This window comes from Podarcis gaigeae (genome assembly GCF_964106915.1).
Source record: "Podarcis gaigeae genome assembly, chromosome: 5".
NCBI lineage: Eukaryota > Metazoa > Chordata > Lepidosauria > Squamata > Lacertidae > Podarcis > Podarcis gaigeae.
The window spans coordinates 30,108,127-30,123,709 of NC_139681.1; the positions used below are offsets into that span (position 1 = coordinate 30,108,127).

A 15,583-nucleotide genomic window follows, 5' to 3' on the forward strand; every position below is an offset into this window, starting at 1 on the left:
AACTGCTTCTAGATAACCTGGATTTGAGCCCATGCCTCATAGGAAGGCCAATATCTTTCTTTTCTACCTTCTCTAAAGTGGGAGTGGTGGCAACAGGATTGCTGTTAAGATGCATGCTGTACAGAACTGTTGTTATATAAAACAAGAGCACAGCAAAAACAGTACAGTGGTACCTCTGGTTAAGTACTTAATTCGTTCCGGAGGTCTGTTCTTAACCTGAAACTGTTCTTAACCTGAAGGACCACTTTAGCTAATGGGGCCTCCTCCTCCTGCTGCTGCTGCTGCCGCGCTGCCAAAGCACAATTTCTGTTCTCATCCTGAAGCAAATTTCTTAACCTGAAGCACTATTTCTGGGTTAGCAGAGTCTGTAACCTGAAGCGTATGTAACATGAAGCGTATGTAACCTGAGGTACCACTGTATAAGTGTTTCTTGTCCCTTAGAGATGCCATATGCTGCTCATAAAAATGAAACATTTGCCCTGATCTATCTGCTAGTAAGTCATGTTTAAGTCCCACTAGAATCAATGAAACTAGTTAGCCATGACTAACTTAAGTCTCATGGATTTCAATGGAACTAGAGCATAATTAACTTTGGTTAGAGTTGAGCCATGGCTTGGTTGTTGCTTTTGAAAACAAAAAACCTCCCATTTCTAAAGATTTATTTGTTCATTTATTTTTAGGGATTCTATACAGCCTATTCAAAGCAAACTGAACAAAATACTGTACCAGAAGAAAAATAATGGGAATAAATATAGTACAATAACCACATATTATAACTAAGAACAACACCATAAACTCATACCAACAGCTAAAATCATCCACAGCCAAGGTCATAAAGACTGGAGGGGTGGGGACCAATAGTAAGGTGCTATAAAAATTAAAAAGAGGAATTAATACCAGTTCTGTCTGAAAGTCCGAATTAGCCCCAGGTCAGTTTAAAAAATAAAAAGTTTAACTCCCAACACATTTGATATAATGGAATTTGCAGGTTGAGCAGCAATGATTCAAAATCCAATCCTTTCGTTCATCAGTAGCAAGCTCCATGGCTTACCAACATGAATTTGAATTTACTGACATGTTCCGCTTTTTGTATATTTGTATTTCCAGTTATCTGTATTTCCATGCTTTGAATGATTGCTGTAAGCTGCTTTGGACACAGCTCATTGTGGAAAAGCTGCATATAAGTAAACTCAACCAATCAATGAATATTTTAATTACTTACTCAAAAAAATCTGAAAATTAAGAAAGCTTGGTAGCCAAGAAGATGGGAAAGGTCATTTGCTGACCATAGTAGCTACTTACCGTGGTTAGATGTTGCAACAGGTATGAGACATCAATCATATCTGCCAGAATAAGAAGCCTTGTAACAGCAGCCAGAAGAGCACGTGCTACTTGGACAACGGCCTCCCTTTTAGGCAAATAGCAAGGATCATCTGTGAACTTTTTTGCAGCTACCCTTAAAGCTTCACCTGTAAAATAAAGATACAAGTAATGCTGCACTCCATAAGCAAATTCATCTGCTTTCCTTTGGACCACATCAGTGAGGCCAAGAGGGGGTTCTTCTCGTCTAGGCACCCCAAGACCTCCACACTGCCCAGGCTTGCGGCCCAGGGAGCTTACTTAGGTGCTGCTTGTGCAGCTGTTGGCTTCACCCCCAGAGGCACATTGACAGATAGATGCGTCAGATTTACAGAGATGTGGAGTTGAAAGGAAATAGTTCACCTTTGTGAAAAGTTTTCTCTTTTTTGCATTCTTTATTAGGGAAAACAATAACTAAGGCAGGGAAGCTTAAAATTACATGACAATGTATTCATTTTCGTGCTACAATATACCACCTTCTACCTATGCATCATGCCAATTATTGCTTTTTAATATAGGATATTATTTATAATATATATCATTCTGTGTTATAGTTTATAAAGACTGAAGCATAAGGCAGCACAATGCAACTTTGCAATATTGTATAGTTTTAGAGCCATCCACTTTACAGTCACTGTGTATTTACTCCAAGTGAACTGTTGGTCTAGTACAACTTGTTCATTTTGCATTCTGGGGCTGTTTCAACACAATACCATAGAATGTCCAAATCTTGCAGTGGCTGCATACCACTGGGAACAATTGCTAATCAGTTCACTGTGGAGTGTACCCAAGTCAACCACAGGTTGTTTCCTGTTAAATTTTTTAGCATGTACAATACATTAACATACAAAGCAGCTGTCAATCTGGGAGAGAAAGGCTGACAGATGCCAGGTCTGGGCATACGGCAGGGGTAAAACTTTATGACCCGCTGGTTCCTTCCAGCATTACAGTTCTGACGACATTAATTTGTTTTATAACTGCTTTGCATCACCAACGCCAAGAGCAAAAATGAAACCATCCCTATTTCCTTCAGAAAACTCTCTTTTTTAACTGGAGTGTTTCACAAGAATAAAAAGAAAGAAGAATCAATACATTAGACTGTTTTCAAGTTGTATCTCCCTAGCCAAGAAAGACATACTGAGACTGCTGGCTGCAGCTTTGAAGAATTGCTACAGTGGAGCTAATAGATTTGTTGGGCACAGGGGAAAAAAATTACTGAATTCAGGGAAAGGGGAAAATGGGACAAGGGAGAACTGATTGGCAAAGAGAATTTATTACTGCAAGGCAGACTGAAAAAAGGGAAGTGGAAAAAAATGTGAAGGAAAGCAGGAAAAGAACTGATTGATTAATTCTGCATGTAAAATAGCAGCGCTTTGATGATCCAAGAATGAATGATAAGGGACAGATGAATTTAGATTGGAGATTAAAACAGCATTAAGTTTTCCAGGGGAGGGGGCATGAAATGAAAAGGCCACATGCCCAAGCAGAAGTTGTCATGAATAGAAAGAGAAAGAGAATAGAAAGAGGAGAAACACACACCCTTCAACAAAGCAAGACTCAACAAGTTTCCCACAAGCACAACCAGGCAACCTTCCTATCAAAGCCCAAGGAGCAGTGCAATAGCAACTGTGATAAGATGTTCACATTCAACTTTTCCACATGCACCCAGACTCATCTTTGTGGGGGAAGGAGAGCGCTACTGTACAGCCCTATCATGTACAGGAATGGAAAAGACCACACTGAATTCTGTGATCCGCTGTCACCCCTGTTCTTTGTTTTGAACTCCAATTCATTCCTGCTTTCTGTCCAGCACTCCACTTGAGCCCTGATTAGACCTTATGGCTGAACTGGAAATAACAATTCAAGTTGGGAGCTTGGGGCCTTGCTGGTCCAACCCTCAACATCCCAAAACCTATCTGCCTGATGTTCCCATGTTGTGCAGGGAAGGTTTGAAGGGGGCTTCTAATCATATGCACTCAGGGCTCCTGATTGTATGGAGGCTTCTGCTCACATCTTCCCTACTCAACATGAAAAGGGGTGTGAGAGAGAGGCAGTCATACACAGAGGGGGTGAGACACTCATATACAAGGAAGTTGGGGTGGGGCAGCACATACAATCCCCTGCCTCCTATATGCAAGCAAATGACCTATTGCCTGGTCAAACTTTGATATTTTCTTATACCAAAAATTATACTTTGTTTAATGCGATACAAGTCTTCCTACAACTGGATCTAGAGAGAAATCTGATTATCAGGAGTGATACTACCATGAGGCAGAATGAGACAATTACCACAGGCAGCAGAGGTGGCCCAGGCCCCATGCTCATTTGCCTCAATGACCCACCCACCCAGTTGCTGCATCATCCTCAAAGTCATCCCCTGCCTTTCTCCTCTCTTCCACTGCTGTGGCCCCTGTTCATCTGCCCCTCCGTTGCTCCAATTACTGACTAACTGCTGTTTTGCCACTGTAAATGTTGAAGCAGTGCTGGCGGTCTTCCAGACTGACTCTGAGGGAAATCCAGGGATCTTTCCTCAGACAAACACGTTCTGGGCAAGCTGGCACAGAAGGGTGCTTGTGCTGCTACCGCTGTGCCATGATAGTTAAGCTTTTTTTAAAAAAAAAGTGAACTAAACGTAACTTTAAAGGTCATTATCTAGGCATTGCTGCAGAGGGGCACTGGCTGCTGTTGGCCGTTCAAACTTTCAGTGGAATTCAGAGCCTGGAATTTAAGCCTTCAATCTATATCCTCCCTTACTTGTTCTGGCCTTCACCTCCCCTTCCCTCTAGACATCTGCTTTTAGCTGCCACTCTGAGAAAGCTAGGCCGAAAGCAATGGGCATTCCTTTCTCCTCCCACAAAGAGTTATAAAAGCTTGCTCCTTCTGCCAGGAATAGTCACCCACTCTGAAACCCTCAGGTTGCCAGCTCTAATTTTCCAAAGCAACATTAGCAATAATGTTCACTAGCTGAAGTTTCTAGGGGAGATTTGACCATTACGCATGACCTTAAATTTGACTTATATAGCTGTACACTTAGTTTAAAACACCCTCAACCTGCTTTTACTATTTCTGTAGCATATTGCCCTGAAGTATTTGGTCTACATTGTTCTTTCACTTCACCTTGAACCACTTTGGCATGATAAAAAAGGAGAAAATGTATATGTCACAAGCTGTTATTTTTGATACAAGGGTATACCTTTAGCCTGTTGCCCTTCCCTGCTGTTGTAATTATTGGAACAAACAAGACAAGCCTTTTTTGTTGCTATATGCAAAGCCACCTACAAGTCTGTTCAAACTCAGGACTGTGGAAGTTTCTCTCACAGAAAAAACAAATAAACACACTACTCTATGCAGCTGCTATTTGCATTTCAAGGGAGTCTCCCATTGGCAGTGGTCGAACCTTCCCTCAAAACACCAATGACAAAATGCAAAAAGAAAGGCGTTGGGAGAGAAACAGACATAAAGAACTAGACTCCCCCTTCCTAAACCTATGCATTTTACTGCATGTTATGGGCATATTTTTGTCACATAAATAGTTTCCCTGTGCCTACTTACATAACAAAAAACATGCACATTAACTGCATTCATGCAATTAGCACTTTATCTAGTTTGGCCCTCAGTCACAAATGGAGAGGGGGCTTTGCTTTGGAGAGGCAGTTACTCTCTAGAGAAGGTTATTTGATGATATCTGAAAGAGAAATACAGTTTAGAGATTATGAGATTTTGTGTCTGGCTGAGCCAATCACAACAGGTCTCCAGTGTTGATTACTAAAGTGGGTGATTAGCAATTCTAATTCTAATATTTAATTTGTAGAATATTTAAACATGCATCAATGGTGTGGTTGGCTGATAACTCATCTGTGCAAACAATAATAAACTTAATGAATTAAAATAATTATTTTAAAGTCTTTTACAAATTTGATTTAGGCAAACAGTAAATGATACCAAGTACCAATTAATCCCAAAAGAGAACAGGCAGATTTGTCCTAAAATTGCTATTGCTGACCACTGACTACCAAAACTATCTTTAACATGTGCTCACAATTTGTACAACCTTTTGATATTTCAGTCATCAAACTGCTGGCCCAGGTTCTTCTCTAAAACAGATAGCAAGGGAATTTGTACAAGAAACTAAGACTTGTAGCTTGAGAACTAAAGAGAATTATACATCTCTGTGCAACATGCTCTCTAAGCAACTATAAGTTCCAGAGTCCCTTAGCTTCTGCTAGCATTTCCATTGCAGAAGCAAGGGGAGCCAATAGGATGGGGCTGCAGGATACAAAGACAAGCATCATCATAAATCGGGAAGCAGCGTCCCACAAAATAGTATGAAAGAATTGCATTCTACAATTAGATTCAGTGAGTATTTCCTTATATATTGTTTCCTGATATGAGAAAATTACATCAGCAAATTAAGAATGTCAAATCCATATCTTCCGATTTCCTTTTGGCTTGAGAACAAACAGTATCTGAAGCAACCTATATTTGTTTCATAGTGATTGTGGTATTTGTGAGCTAAAGTTTATCTAGGCGTTCACTTGAGATGTGATAGCAACTAACTGCATGCAACACTGACAAGGCAATAGACGGAAATAATACAAGCTGCAGCTGTTGCCTTCAATACCATATATAGGCTGTAAGTAATGGGAATAGATATCAAGCATTTGAGCTATGTCTGAACCACTTCTGTCTGGGGGAGGAGGGAAAGGGATGAAATGCACAAATGATTATCCTAGGAATATGTTACATTGTTGTCCTGGTTTTACAATAATTAAATATCAGCCTCACTAACATGCTGTTAATTAAATTATAGTTTGATATTAACAGTTTGAAAACTCCCACTACAGAAATAGTTCCTTTTTTCTGTTACAAGTCTTTTTCTTCCCACCTGCTTTTGAGTCATACCACACACAGGATTTCATATGTCAGAAGAATGGGGTTTGAATTTATAAAGAACACATAAAATCCTGTTAATAAACTTTTGTAAGGCTGTAAAGAAGCATTTCGTTCATAGAAGCATAAATATTTCACTTTCTAATTTGTCATCTCTAAGTAAGGCAAAGGCACTAGGAGCAGGGTCTCCTAAACCTGAGTCTCCAGCTGTTTTTGGACTAACACTCCCATCGTCCCTAGCTAGCAGGACCAGTGGTCAGGGGTGATTGGAACTGCACTAAGGGTTTCATATAGCCAGATCTTAGAAGCGAACTCCAAAGATAGCTAGCAGTATAGGACAAGTTTAGGCCAAATTAGGGCCATTAAAAATGCTGTTTTCAAGACAAAATCTCAGGGTGAAATGGCTGCCATGCTCCCACAAGGACAAACAGGATGTTCCACTTTTTCTAAGACACTTGTGGTGTATAAGACTAGTATTTGAAAAAAAGGGTACTTTGTGGTCTAAGATTACTTGGCTTTTGAGAACGCAAGGGAAATGAATGCTAATGGATCTATGAAAAAGTAAATTTTGTAAATTTCTCTGACATAGAGTCCAAAATGCTACACAACCTTTTAAAAAATGAATCCTTGTGATGAGTAGAAAATGAGTTTTGTATTAACTATATAAAGTGAAGTATATATGATTTGTAGTTTTTAAACGGGGGAGGGGAAGTGTGATGAAGTGGAGAACAACCCCATAATAACTCAATGGCACAAAATGTTGCTTGTGTAAGGGGAAGGGAGAAACCTGACAAAAGAGCAGGAAGGGGAATGGAATAAAATGGAGTCGCATGGTCACTGTCTGCAAAGGGACTGGCACAGAAACTGGGGAATCTGACAAATACAAAAAAAAGGAAGAAATAATCTTATTCATCTGGAAAGATCTCTTCCTGGTTCATACTAAGAAACTATTTTTAAATCTCCCCAAGGATGGGATGAAGAGCTGTCAATAGAACACTGGAAGCACCCAAGAATTTAATTGGAGCTGGCACTGAGCACAAACATGCCCATGCCATCCTCCCAAATTTTAAATTGATGAGGACGAGACCAATGAGAACTGAGGGTGCTCAGTGGGCACAGAATGTTGATAAAATTTGGGGAGGGGAGGTGGAGAATGAAAAAATAAGGGGTATTGGATAGAACATACTGGTTGAAACCCTGAACTGAAGCACTCCACACTGTGATATTTTGGTACAGGGCCTCACATGTTCCTTCAAATACTGATTCATGTGTTCCTGTGCTAAAATCCCCACCGCTAATGCAGAAGAGAGAGGTATCAGCATACTTGGGTTATCCCAAGGCTTGCAAATGCTTAAAAGAGACTGAAAATTAAAAATACAGATGAGGTGGGAGGAGAAAAGGTAAGAGAAAGGGAGTAACACACCATGGGTGGAATTCAACACTAATTGTGCTAATATGATTGTTCTGTCCTCTGAATTTGTGCAATTGAAGTCACAGACCTAAGGCCATTCTGATATATGTTTTGAAGCAGCATGCTGGCCAAAGTGGGGAGACCTTGCAACAAGATGATGAAGTTGTCAGCTCAGGGGATTAATTTCTGCCAGGAGGTCAATTTAATTTACTTAACATTTTAAAGAAAAACTCTTAGTGGTTTATGAGAAAATGTACAATAATAAAAACACAACTAAAATATAAAAGAGACATATTACCAAAATATAAAAATACAACACTGAGCAGTGCAATCTGAAAAAAAATGTTTCAACTATCAGGGAAAACCTGAGTAAACAAACTGTTTTAAAAGACATTTGAAATATTCCACAGTTGGTACCTCACAGATGACAAGGGGGAGGACATCCCACAGGGTCAGTGCCAAATTAATAAAGTATGAAGATGAACAATGCACATAGGCATGTTGATTGTTCACCAAAGCTATTTTTGAAGATGGAAAAAAGGCTGAGAAAGGAGGGGTAGGACAATGTCCCCATACAACATGTGACACTGGTCCTCCAAACCAAGGGCTCATCTATACTTCTACACCGAAAACATGGGTCAGAGCAGTTTTGCCTTTGCCCCGCCACTTTTGCACAGAAAACCTGCTTTTTAGTGCTAAATCATAACAAAGTAAATCCACGTAAAACATGATTGCTGTTTGCTCTAATTCAACGCTAAAATGCGGGTTTTCCCAGGGGAGGTGTGGATGAGCCGTACCTTAAACAAGTTCTTATACAAAACAGAATATGTTGCAGAAATGGGAGAATTGAATGTAGTAACTACCAGTCTGTATCATTTGCTATCAACAAGCTTTTCTCTCCACCACCCATATTTACTGTTCATTTATGAACCTGCCCACTCTCCCTTCACCTTTTTAAACCCAGCATTATTGCTTATTCTGGCACCTCAAAGATATTTTATAGCACCAAGCACATAAAGGCTAAATAAATTTTAAATAAATCAATGATTAAAAAAATTAGAAAAACTGACAAAGTTGAAAATCTGACTCTTTGTTCATTAAGGCACAAAGAGTCTCAGCGGCTGAAAATCCTACTAGGAGATAAAAACCCAGAAGTAACACTGAAAGTGGCCAAATTTTCTGCGGCTGCGATCAAGCGGAGGGCATTAGCTGTAAAAAAGTAAAAGACTTGACCCCTGGACAAGCCCCCTCATTTTTTAAGTCTATACATACATTGTAGTGCGTGTGTGCGCGTGTGTGTGTGTGTGTGCATATGTGTATTGCTTTTACGTATAATTTTACAATTTTTAATTGACACCATTACTCCCCTTGTAAACTATCGTTGTTGTTTTTTCTGGTCTATGACCGTAATAAATTAATTCAATTCAATTCAATTCAATTAAGGCACAAATAACTTCTACAGCTAGGTGTTATTTACCATTATATTTACATGGCAGAAAACAGATGCACAAGAAATCATCCAGGGATCAGTTTCATTACATCCACTTTAGCTATTACAGTGCCTATTGAGTAGGGAAATGAGCTCCAGATTATTACTGCAGCCAGCTCTAGTGCAAGCACCAAGTGATGGTGAAAAGCTGTCATATAAACAGTGTTGTAGAGTTAGAAGGGACACTGAGGGTCGTCTACTTCAATCCACTGCAATTCAGGAATCTGAACTAAAGCATCCTCAGCAAATGGCCATCCAACCTCTGTTTAAAAACCTCCAAGGAAGTCCAAGGATTCCACCACTGCCCGAGGGAGACTGTGCCACTGTCAAACAGCTCTGCCTGTCAGAAAGATCAGGGCCGCCTTAAGCATATCCGGCGCTGTGGTACAAAGATCCCTCCGGCGCCCCCACCCCACCCCGTTTCCCAGAGTTGTCGACCTTTTGGCTGGCGGGGTGGCATGAGGTGGGCCCAGGATTCCCGTGATGCAGGGAGCAATAACCAGAGGTGTAGTAAGGTCAGGTGCAGGGCCGTCTTAAGCATATCTAGCGCTGGTACGCGACAATGGCCGTGAGAGTCTTAATAGTGCAAGGATGGAAGACTGAGGAAATCCCGACTAAAGAATCATGGCAAGAGAAACTTATCAGAACTGGCAAAATTGACACATAAGCTATGGGACAAGGACAACTGTGACTTCAAAGATGAAAGGGAACCTTTTACAACGTATTTAAAGATGCAACAAAGTGAATTGGACTCCTTGTCAGGTTTTGAATAAACACTCACAAACTTTTTATTGACAATAATCAGTTAGATAACTTAAGGATTTATACAACTTTGTAACATGCAGAGAATAGCATCCATAGAGAAATTAGAGATTGGAACTGAGGGAAGTCGGGGGGGGGGTCTTCATGGGAGGGTGGGGGGAGGGAGAAAAATGGGGGGGAATTAAGGATGATATGTTTTCAGATAATATGTTTGGTTTAAATTCCTAATTAAAATAAAATAAAATAAAGCATATCCAGCGGTTGGGGTACAAAGATCCCTCCGCCCGCCCCCATTTCCCACATCACACATTCAACACACATTTAAAGCACATGATTTCCCCCAGAGAATCCTGGAAACTGTGGCTTCCCACTCACAGAGCTACAGTTCCCAGGATACTTTAGAGGAAGCCATGTGCTTTAATTGTGTGGTCTAGAACCAGTGTCAGCGGCTGAACATCTGCTTGACATGCAGAAGATCCCTGGTTCAGTCCCTGGCATCTCCAGGTGTGCTGAGATAGGACCATGTAAAAATCCCAGAGGGCTGTTGGTCTGCCTATGGCGTGTTGGTCTGCCATAGTCAAAACAAAAAAAATTCCTTCCAGTAGCACCTTAAAAACCAACTAAGTCAGTTCTTGGTATGAGCTTTCGTGTGCATGCACACGAAAGCTCATACCAAGAACTGACTTAGTTGGTCTTTAAGGTGCTACTGGAAGGAATTTTTTTTGTTTTGAAAATAAATAAGGACAGTGTTACTGGAAAGGTGCCTTTTCCCAAGTCAAATCATTAGTCCATCTAGCTCAGTACTGCCTACATTGACTGGCAGCAGCTGTCCAGGGATTCAGGCAGGGGAGATTCCTAGCCGTACATGCAGATGCCAGGGAGGAAAACTCGGGTGCAAGGTGTTCTAACTACTGAACTATGACCCTCCCCTTAAGACATAGGTACATTGAAAGCCACATTAGGCAAAATCAAACTCATGGTTCATCTAGCTCAGTATTGCCCACACTGACTGGCAGTGGCTCTTCAGGAGTCTCTTCCAGCTCTACCTGGGATCTTCTGCATCAAAGCAGATGCTCTGCCAAAGAGCTATGACTCCGCCCCCTGCTTTATTTGCAGATTAATAACTGGAATGTTGGGAATTAGAAAAAAAATGAAACACCCAGTTTTTCCTAGCCTAGCAGCTGGTCGGGGCACTCCAGCCATCCTTAGGGCCATTTGCCCCTCTACCCACGTAACCCAATTCCTCCTTCCCTACCTTGCTCACTGGGGAGTGGGTTCCTCTCTGCCAAGGGGGGACGCGACAGAGGTTGGCACCCTCTTCCAACAGAGCCAAGTTTGCTCATCTAGTCTTCTCTTGTTTCCCCACCCGGCATTGGCCTGGGCTGGGAGGGATGAGATGGAGCTTTACTTCCCTCCTTCCCCTCCCTCTCTGATTCCAGGTTGTTGGGAGGGGGTCTGCCTTTTTAACCCTTCTCTGGCATTCTTGGAAAGGGATGGCCAGGAGGAAAGGTGCCTTTTTGCTCTGAGCAGGCTGGAAGGCAGAGTAAGGGAGGCAGAGGGGGAAAGATGGGGAGGAGACTCACATAGGTCCTCAAGGCAACCCTCCCACCTACATGGCCCACACCCAACCTAACCTATGTCAAGCATCTTTTTATTGTTGCAGAGAAACTACCTTCTCCATTCCCATGTTCCTTGACAAACAGGCACAATCCTAACTCTTGTGTCTTCAGAAGTTAGTCCTGTGCATGAGGACTGTAGACTATGGGTTGCAGCTCATACAAATCCTGCTCAGAGTAAACCCATTGAAGTTAATAGGTAAAGGTACCCCTGCGCCCATCTCATTTAAGAGGCCGGGTGCCAGTGCTGTCCGAAGACACTTCTGGGTCACGTGGCCAGCGTGACAAGCTGCATCTGGCGAGCTAGCGCAGCACACGGAAATGCCGTTTACCTTCCCGCTAGTAAGCAGTCCATATTTATCTACTTGCACCCGGGGGTGCTTTCGAACTGCTAGGCTGGCAGGCGCTGGGACCGAGCAATGGGAGCGCACCCCGCCGCGGAGATTCGAACTGCCGATTGATCGGCAAGTCCTAGGCGCTGAGATTTTACTCACAGCGCCACCTGCGTCCCAATTGAAGTTAATGGGCATGCTTAATTTAGGCCCATTAATTTCAGTGGGTCTGTTCTGACTGGAATTTGGTTGGATACAACCCTAGGGCTGCTGCAATCTTAACCCCCCTTTCCTGGGAATAAACCCGGCTGAATGAAATGTGGTTTACTTCTGCACAGATGTGGTTAGAATCTCCCTATAAGGCTGGCTTCAGTCTAATATCACCCTGTTAAATATCCCATTGATTGCATTCAGCAGGTTTTAGACAATGTTAGTCTTACACAGAGTGCAGCCACGGAAAATGATAAGGCCCCTTAATAAGTTTGCTCTCTGTAGGACATAGCTAGATACATCTCAGAGGGACTTACTTATGTGTGGGGTGAGGCTGCATTTCACTCTATGTCAAATAGACATATAGGTAACTCAGCTTGACAACTGTCACGCAAAAGGGGCATCTGGGTATCTGCAAGAATTTTTTTCATTGGGGGGGCAGGTTAAATTCTCACCACCACCCTTTTTTTTGACAAGAATCGTGCTTGCATATTTTGCATTCTACAAATGCTAAAAACATTTTTTTAAGATGGGGGGGGGGGTCCTGGAAATTATGGTTCATGGGTGGGATGCCCATGGCCAGATACCACACACACACACACACACGCCAAGCAGGACAGCAGCAAAAGGAGAAAATGGGCCACTTTGGGGGTTTCTGTTTGCAAATTCATGAACTGGAGACCTTCCTTTCTGTTCCATTTATTCCAGTTCTAGGCCTCATGCTTGTTTCAAATTTGGAGGCAGCTCAGGAGTGACAGAATCCATAGCGTCTGACTACACCCCACATAACTGGGTGGTGGTGTGGGGGGTTTTGGGAGGGGGAAGAAGCAGGATTTTTGAAATATACTCAGAGTCCTGTAGTGATTTCATGCTCTTTATTGCAGCTTGTAAAACAGTGACTGATTTGACCCCCCAAACCTCAGGCTTTTATATACATTATTTACACAATGAGTCCCGTCTGATTGGCTGATTCTGCTTACCCCCTGGAGCCTGATTGGTCTTTTCCTGCAGGCCAATCAGTTGTTGCATTCTAGGATCCTACTTGCCTATTGTTCTAGGATCCAAGCTTAGTACATAGCAATTTTACTCATCATTTTTGACAAATTGAGGCTAGAATTCTAACCCCACTTCCCCATTGGATACAATACGGCTTACTTCTAAGTAGGCACTGTTCACATTGCACTACAGGGGGGAAATTGCTATCATGTAGGTTGAAGGACACCCAAAGTTTAAAAAACAAAACAAAAAGCCAAAAGGATCTGTTTACATTGATCTCTGCGATCATGACAACCTCCTGTTCCTGATCCCATCCCATTTATTTGGAAGAAGAAGAAGAGTTTGGATTTGATATCCCGCCTTTCATTCCCTTTAAGGAGTCTCAAAGCGGCTAACATTCTCCTTTCCCCTCCTCCCCCACAACAAACACTCTGTGAGGTGAGTGGGGCTGAGAGAATTCAAAGAAGTGTGACTAGCCCAAGGTCACCCAGCAGCTGCATGTGGAGGAGCGGAGACCCGAACCCGGTTCCCCAGATTACGAGACTACCGCTCTTAACCACTACACCACACTGGCTCTCACACTGGCTCTTTACACACACAAACATACGCATCATGGAAATTTGAACAAGGGAACCTTCTACCATTAAAATTAATGTATGTATGTAAGTAATTGGCTTCATGAATATTTTATTTTGGCAGTTATCTCAAGAACTGATCTAATGTCAATTGCAAAGTGAAAATTGAAGTTGCCTGTCAATACAAAATTGTAAGTTCTGTTATACTGAGATGGATAGGTAGACTAAAATGAGTGATCCTCACTAGAACATTGTATGATTATGGCTGACAGGTAATCTTTTCAGTTCAAGTCACACTGTATTTTCTTCCAATCAATTTGAAAGAATTCTTAAAAACATTTATAATATGCATAATAACAAGCCTGTAACTTATTCATATACTGGACAGTGGAAAGTGGATGGACAGCAAACATCACACCATGTTGCAATGTACTTATCTAACCCCAAGGTTTCAGCCTCACCTTCTCCAGTGCCTTGTATTTGTGTAGTGAACTGCTGAACATATTCAAAACAAAAAAAAAACAACAAAAAATTCCTTCCAGTAGCACCTTAAAGACCAACTAAGTTAGTTCTTGGTATGAGCTTTCGTGTGCATGTATCTGAAGAAGTGTGCATGCACACGAAAGCTCATACCAAGAACTAACTTAGTTGGTCTTTAAGGTGCTACTGGAAGGATTTTTTTTTTTTTTACTATGGCAGACCAACACAGTTACCTATCTGTGCTGAACATATGTACATGAAGAAACTGAAATCAACCTTCTGATGGTGCCACTTTGCAATTATCACCACTATGAAGTTGAGGACAACATATAAACTCATAGGAATCAAACAACTTTTTTCAGCATGTTACCAGTGATCCATCCAGAGTTCCCTGCAATTGATATGCTCTCTGAAAACAAAAATGAATCAGTTCCAGCTAATGCATCTCTCAGACACAAAGATGCCCATGAATCTCCTTAGAGAACACTTGTCTTCCATTTCACAGGGAAAGGGTTGATTTCCAGTAACTCTAGTGAGATTGAGAAGAGAAGGAAATGATAGAATGATTTAATAAGTTTAAGAATGGACATGTGCCTATTATTCCAAACTATGGGGATTGTTGCAATTTTAAGAATCATAATAAAAAAACTAATAGATTAGAGTCAAATGCACTTTTTTTAAAAAAATGCAGCTGCTCTTTGAAATAGGTGTGTTATTGTTATAGCAATGACAGACTTACTTTCTTTGCGAACATCACGAAGCGCAGCATTAAGTTCCTCCATTAGCACAGGAGCCTCTTTAGCAATTTTTTCCCCTTTGTCCAATAAGTTCCAAGTGGCTTCTTCCACAGAAGCAAGGATAACACGAGCTCGTTTGGAGCATCCTTTTTTCTTATTAGAAGGGTTTTGAGGGCAATTCACTAATGTGGTAACCTAAAAACATAAAAGACATTTTAGTACTTTCAGCTCTGAAATTAAGCAGTTACATTTTTCAGCATATATTAAGAAAATAATGATCCCAGATAACTGACTAATGAAGCTCTAAGGGAATTTTTATATCAAATTCATAATCCATGATTTGTGCACACACCACTAGCATATCCAACACATGGTGTATGAAGAAATAAACTCAGAATGAAGCACACACAAACAAAGAGTCTCATTAATTGCCCCAAAAGCAGCCTCTAGCTTTTCAAGCTGTTGTAGTGATTTGTCACACAAAGGCAAAATATGTAGAGATATAATAGTGGTGTTAAAATAGACATCATATAATCATAGTGTTTGCTTTGCTTATATAAGCTTTTCAGAGAGAGATAGAGCGAAAGTTGCTTTTCAATATTAAAGCTATTTCCAGGATAGTGCCTGTCAGGACTGGTCGTTGTCCTCTTCAGATCACCACACAAACGCTTCTTGTTCTTTTATAACTTTTTATTGTGTATTAACAAACAAACTTTTAAACGATCC

At 41.3% G+C, this 15,583-nt stretch overlaps 1 protein-coding gene across 3 annotated transcripts in view; it reads right to left on the reverse strand.

The window, feature by feature from the left end:
• Positions 1-15,583, reverse strand: part of CTNNA3 (catenin alpha 3) — a 540,285-nt gene that overhangs the window by 517,260 nt on the left and 7,442 nt on the right. For all 3 annotated transcript variants that reach the window (XR_014564644.1, XM_083740309.1, XM_083740310.1), the window contains 2 exons: positions 14,860-15,052; positions 1,303-1,469 (listed from right to left, as the gene is read on the reverse strand). Coding sequence is in view for 2 of the 3 variants with exons in the window: in XM_083740309.1 (XP_083596435.1) it covers positions 1,303-1,469; positions 14,860-15,052 (360 nt within the window). In the remaining variant the exon portion in view is untranslated. The remainder of the gene's footprint in view (positions 1-1,302; positions 1,470-14,859; positions 15,053-15,583) is intronic.